The 6,244-nt window shown below is 54.9% G+C and overlaps 1 protein-coding gene across 6 annotated transcripts in view; it reads left to right on the top strand.

The window, feature by feature from the left end:
- Nucleotides 1-5,223, top strand: part of ETV4 (ets variant 4) — a 13,837-nt gene extending 8,614 nt beyond the window's left edge. Inside the window, exons 5-11 of one of the 6 annotated variants that reach the window (XM_015572558.1) lie at nt 424-598; nt 823-1,082; nt 3,062-3,121; nt 3,269-3,337; nt 3,514-3,686; nt 3,950-4,051; nt 4,366-5,223. In XM_015572558.1, the coding sequence (XP_015428044.1) occupies nt 424-598; nt 823-1,082; nt 3,062-3,121; nt 3,269-3,337; nt 3,514-3,686; nt 3,950-4,051; nt 4,366-4,590 (1,064 nt within the window). In that variant the 3' untranslated portion in view covers nt 4,591-5,223. Of the gene's footprint in view, nt 1-423; nt 599-822; nt 1,083-1,628; nt 2,935-3,061; nt 3,137-3,268; nt 3,338-3,513; nt 3,687-3,949; nt 4,052-4,365 lie in introns of those variants that run through there. The other 5 variants (XM_015572557.1, XM_015572559.1, XM_015572561.1 and 2 more) reach the window with 5 other exon arrangements.
- The last annotated feature ends 1,021 nt before the right edge of the window (nt 5,224-6,244 follow it).

The following is a 6,244-nucleotide window of genomic DNA, read 5'->3' as shown; positions in this document are numbered from 1 at the left end:
TGGGGGGGGGGGGGACACACGCTCATGAGCAGAGGCAGCAGTTGAGATGCAAGGGAGACAAGAGAAAGGATTTCCGAGCTCCTGTGAGGGAGCAGTACAGTGAGGATATCCTCTGAGTAGTGAGGATGAGAAACGCAGGAGTGGGGTCCGAGGGAGCTGTGTGAAGGCTGGCCGAGCTTGTTTCCGCTGAAGAAGCCCAGAGGCTCTGGGCCGGGGAGAAGTGTTCTCCAGACCACACCCGGGCTCAGCATGTGTGAAAGGTGGAAAAGAGTGCATTTGGGACCGAGTCTGGCTCATGCCATTCCTTTCCCACCACCCTGTCCTCTTCCTGCTCCTATAATCCCCATGCCCTGACTTCTCTGGGGGTGGATGAAGGGTTCAAAGATGCTCGCCTGGCTTCTCTGCCCCCTCACCCCTGTCTCCCCCTCAACTCCAGTGCCTATGACCCCCCTAGACAAATCGCCATCAAGTCCCCCGCCCCTGGTGCCCCCGGACAGTCGCCCCTGCAGCCCTTTCCCCGGGCAGAACAACGGAATTTCGTGAGATCCTCTGGCACCTCCCAGCCCCACCCTGGCCACGGGTACCTCGGGGAGCATAGGTAAGGAGACCCCCAGAATGGGAGCCGAGATCTCAGCAGTTTTCCCTCAGTCCCTGAGGGTCCTCCACCTGCCCTTAAGAGACCTGGTGTAGGGGGGGAGGTAGGGAGGAAGGGATATGGACTCCCACACCCACACTGGAGCCCACTCTGCAAGCTCTGGGAGTGGCAGGCACGAGGAGGACTTCATCTAATCCTCTCTTCCTTCTCCATCCACCCATGTCCAGCTCCGTCTTCCAGCAGCCCTTGGATATTTGCCACTCCTTCACATCCTCTCAGGGAGGGGGCCGGGAACCCCTCCCAGCCCCCTACCAACACCAGCTGTCGGAGCCCTGCCCACCCTACCCCCAGCAGAGCTTCAAGCAGGAATACCTTGACCCCCTGTACGAACAGCTGGCCATGGGCCAGGGTAGGGTCAATGGGCACAGGTACCCAGGGGCGGGGGTGGTGATCAAACAAGAGCAGACGGACTTCGCCTATGACTCGGGTAAGAGACATTTCAGGTGGGAGGGGCTGGGGTGAGATTGCTGGGTGGGGTGGCATGATAACCCCCACAATGTCTTTCCCCAAGTTCTTTACCCTCCTATCTTTTTACTGGTTCACAAACCCAACCCATTCACTTCCTTCATAGAGTCAGAAAAATTGTCATTTTTTTCAATCAGCAAACTTATATTCAGATAAAAAATAAATGGGATGTAGGTCCCTACCCTCAGGTAGCATGCGACTTAATAGGAAAGTTAAGACATGTCTTTCTATGTCTATTTAGCAGGTGTCTGGGGTTTTAATTACCTGTAGAGACCACAGTACTGTTTGAGGAGTATGAATTTGTGGATTTAGAGGATACAAAGATTAATAGGTTGTTCTCAGTCCCAGAGATGCTTAACAATACGAAGGGAGCCCAGGGTGGCTCATCAGTTGAGCATTGACCCATGAACCAGGAAATGAGGGTTCAATCCCCAATTCGAGCTCAATCCCCAGTCTGGGGTGTGCAGAAGGCAGCCAATCAATGATTCTCTCTCATCATTGATGTTTCTCTCCCTCTCCTTTCCTCTCTCTGAAATCAATAAAAAAAAAATCTATTTTTTAAAAATACGAAGGGATTTGAATGAAGAGAAACATGAACTTGAAACTAGCTAGGTTCATAGTTCCCAGTTGGGACTCAGGGTTAATACAACGTGTTCAGGCCACCCTCTTGGCCAGCGCTGGGTACAGAAGTAGGGGCTGCTGTAAATTCTAGTCCCACCCCGTGTTGACCTGAGTGAGATGCCCTCAGCCATATTCTATTCATAAATAGCTGTAGTTCAAAGCCCCAAGTGCACAGGGATGGCGCTTCTCAGGGAGGAAGGGCCCAGAAAACCTTGGCTTGCTACACTGTTACTATCCCCGATTGAGTTTCTATGCAAAGTTGCATGAGAAAAATATTCAGCCATTAGAATAGGCTCAGAGCTGGCCAGAGCTTTCGAATTTCCCTTTTTCTGATGCACAGTCTTTTAGGGGCAGGGGAATGAACCACAAACCCCCAGGGCTGCCTGAGTGAGAACCAGAAGGGCGCACCTCTCCTCACCCCGGGGCATAAGCCTGAGCCACGCCTGGCAGTGAGGTGCAGGAAAGAGGAGGGAGACGGCTCTTGCCGCTGACCTTCAAAGGATGTAGACCGGAGGAGATCATGTTACTTGCCCTTGAACTCCTGCCCCTCCCCCTTCAGCTTCCTCTGAAAGGAGTCAGGAATTCCATTCACAAAATGGACGCTTGAATGAGCCCACTCTCCCGCCTCCTCCCGGAGGTGTCAGGTTTCACCATCTCATTCATAGGTGGGAGTGGAGGGCCGAAGGGACTGGAACTTGAATGGGTGGCTTCACACCACCAACTCCTCCAGGTGGAGTGGGGATGTTTCAATCCTATGGAACGGAATCCGATGGAGTGGAATGTGCTCTGCTGTCAGAGCTGGGGGGAAAAAAAAAAACCCGGCCCAGTGCCCACTGCCTCTTCCCTAGTTACAGATCCATGCAGGCGCTCCCTCCCACCCACTCTCCTTTCCTCCTCTGGTTCCTCCCGCCCTCATGTAACACACTGGGCAGGGAATCTGACCTGCTGACCGGAGGTTAGCCCATTCCAAGGGAGTCTTAGACATGGACACTGTATCCTTTCCCCGGAGGTTCATCTCTGTCCCTGCCTCCTCCCCCTAAACGCACAGGAAACAGCTGCTCCCTGGAATCCTGGGCCTTGTGGAACAGCTTTACCCAGCCCCAGCTGCTGCCATCCCTGCCCCCTGGCTCCGCCCTCCAGCTGAAGGGTTCCAGCCTCACACCCCCTCTGGGTGAACTTCCCCTGGGACTGTGGTAGGCAGGCAGCTGGGAACAGAACCGGAAAGCAGGCCGGCAGGAAGTTCTTAAGTGTGTGTAGGCCTGCTGCCCCCACCTCCACCCCAGCCACCTATAACATCCCCCCTTCTCTCTCTACCCCCAGATGTCCCTGGGTGTGCGTCCATGTACCTACACACAGAGGGTTTCCCCGGACCCTCTCCAGGTGATGGGACCATGGGTAAGGCAGCCCCCTCTCCCTGCCAAGTCCTCCAAGTTGGGGGAGGGTCTCCCAACCAGGAATCCCTCTGGACACTCTGGGGTCTCATCAGTGAACCCCCAGATCTGAGTGACCCCCAACTTCCTCCTCAAGGCTATGGCTATGAGAAACCTGTGCGACCATTCCCAGATGATGTCTGTGTCGTCCCTGAGAAATTTGAAGGTCAGAGACGTGACTGTTCATGAGAGGGGCAGGTTTTTTTCCGTGCCCTCTGACTCTGTCACCTGGGAATCACATGACATTTCATGAGAAAGGGCCTGGAAAGACCCCTGGGAGAGAAGGTTGCTTTGGGGACCCGCAGGCACAAACCCTACGCTCCTCTTTCCTGTGTTCCCCAGGAGACATCAAGCAGGAAGGGATGGGAGCGTTCCGAGAGGGACCGCCCTACCAGCGCCGGGGTGCCTTGCAGCTGTGGCAGTTTCTGGTGGCCCTGCTCGATGACCCAACGAATGCTCATTTCATTGCCTGGACGGGCCGGGGGATGGAGTTCAAGCTAATCGAGCCTGAGGAGGTGGGCCTCTCAGATGTTCCCCCCTCCCCTTCCAACAGATTTTGGGCCTGGAGATGAGAGAACCTGGGAACGGGCGCATGCGTCGTCACCATCATCGTTGCTTTAACTAACCTGAATTCTTACAGGGTCTTTGAGCTGGTTGCTTATTTGCCTGACCAGCTAAGCATTTTGCACTAAAAATCTCAAGTGCTCTCTCTGACCTGCCTCTCGCTTTTCCTCTGCTGAGCTAGCATCGCCATCCCAAAATTCTCCTGTTCCCCCAGGTCGCCAGGCTCTGGGGCATCCAGAAGAACCGGCCCGCCATGAATTACGACAAACTGAGCCGCTCACTCCGATACTATTATGAGAAAGGCATCATGCAGAAGGTCAAGGGCTAGGGGTCCAGGGACAAGAGGGTGGGGGCAGGGGGACAGAAGAGCAATCTTAGGAGTTTGTAGGAGCAGATAGACAGGGAACCAGCCAGAAGGGACAAGAAATTATGGACAATCCCCAAAAAGTGCTAAACATTAAGAAGTCCAGAGCATGGAGAGATTGACATTAGAGGTGAACCCCAGAAGGGAGTTGGCTGCTTAGAGGAACGCGTATGGAGAGAAATGTACTCCATGCATCTGCCTAGACCCATTCCCCACCCTTAACACTGACCTGGAGTTAGACTGACCCAGCCCCTCTCTCCCCGCAGGTGGCTGGGGAGCGTTATGTGTACAAGTTCGTGTGCGAGCCTGAGGCCCTCTTCTCTCTGGCCTTCCCGGACAATCAGCGTCCAGCTCTCAAGGCCGAGTTTGACAGGCCGGTCAGTGAGGAAGACACAGTCCCTTTGTCCCACTTGGACGAGAGCCCTGCCTACCTCCCAGAGCTGGCTGGTCCTACCCAGCCCTTTGGCCCCAAGGGTGGCTACTCCTACTAGCCCCCAGCAGCTGCTCCCTGGCCACCGGGGTGCTGTCCTGTGTACATATAGATGAATTTGGTGTTGGGGAAACCCTCACTCTGAAACCCACAGATGTCTTGGAGCAGGTCCCCACTGGCCTATCAGCCACCCTGGCCCAGACTCTGAGCCGTGCACCAGAGTCCCTGGGAAGGACAAGTGGAGACACTGCAAGTGCAAGGTGGAGTCAGAAACTCCTGGGGGGTCTCACCTCTGGCCTCTTCCTAGGTCCATCTTAGAGGCCCAAGTCCCTCCCCCACCCCCCCATCACAGAGAACAAGAGTTTGTTCTGTTCTGGGGGACAAAGAAGCACCCCTCCTTTATCCTGGTGCGGAGGATGCACTGAGCTCCCAGATCGCCCACTGTGGGGAGGCAGAAGCCTGGATCTTGCACTCCACTCCAAGCTGTGGCCCTGGAGGGTCCTGCTTGTCAGTTCTTGGTGCTCCGTTTCCCAGAGGCAGGGGCAGGGGAGGGGGCGCTGGAGGAAGGAACGTGGGATGGGGGCGGGGATGGAGGCAGGGAGGGCTCGGTTCCTGCTCTGAGGGCCCTTTGCTCTGCCTGTTCCTAGCCCAGGCCTGGGGTGTCACCCTAATAAAGGCCCCTGCTTCTCCTGTTCTTCCTGTGTCGTCCTCTTTGCTGCCATGGGAGAAGGACCCAGGGTTTAAAAGAGCTTGACCTTGGGGCAGATGACCAGTTTGGGGTGTTTCCCTGACACAAGTTACCAAATGGGTTCTTGGGAAAGGACAGTTCACCTTTTTCCTCTGGAAAATGGGTTCGTGGGTGCAGTGATACTTGCTCTTTTCCCCTCCCAGGATTATTGTGGGAACACCCTGAAATCATGTGCGTAGGGCACTTTGTAATCTAGACCAGTGCTTCTTGCCCTCTCCCTGTGGGGGTGGGGCTACTGAGCTCTGAGGCCTCCTGGAGCGTGTTCAGGCAGGGTTTGGCCTGTGGTTTGTGATCACAGTTGCTCCCGTGAGCCACACACAGCGTGTCCCCGCTCCTGCCATGGCTCCAGGTTGCTGTTTCTGCTGAAGTTGGGGACAAGAGTTTGGAGAAGATCTGGAGAACAGAAAAAGGCACCCAGACACAAGAGTGAAGGGAGGCTGGAACAAGCCCTGGGTTCTGGCCAGTGTAGGAAAAGGACACTAGATCTTCGGGGGAAAGGTAAGTGGGGATCAGCGGATCAGCAGATTTTCCTTGCCCAAATCTGGGGGAGAGCAGAACCCTGGAACCGCGTGTTCGTGGGGGGGGGGCGGGGCAAGGCTGAAAACCGGTGACACCTAGAGAAAGGAGTGTATGACAAGGGTTCTGTGGAGGTACGAGGCTGCTGTAGGCCCAGGCCCTGTGCAAACAGTCCCAGGAGCCAGGCGCTCGCCAGTTAAATCCGAACCACAGCCATGCTGAGGCTGGACTGCCCTACCCTCCAAGCCTGCCACACCTCCACCCTAAGTTCCTGCTCGGCACTAATGCTAAGACCCAACAGTCCTCACAGGAAGGGATGCCTCTCGACCACTACCTACAAATAAAGAGCAACATTTTACTCCCCTAGAAACACAATATCAATGTACTGATGTTTTCAAAATTTAGAGCAAGGAAAATAAAATTTTTAAATACAAGTGTAATATATATATAT

This window comes from Myotis davidii, unplaced genomic scaffold (genome assembly GCF_000327345.1).
Source record: "Myotis davidii unplaced genomic scaffold, ASM32734v1 scaffold109, whole genome shotgun sequence".
Lineage (NCBI taxonomy): Eukaryota > Metazoa > Chordata > Mammalia > Chiroptera > Vespertilionidae > Myotis > Myotis davidii.
Note: the sequence above shows the minus strand (reverse complement) of the source record. Positions and strands in the feature narration are given on the sequence as shown.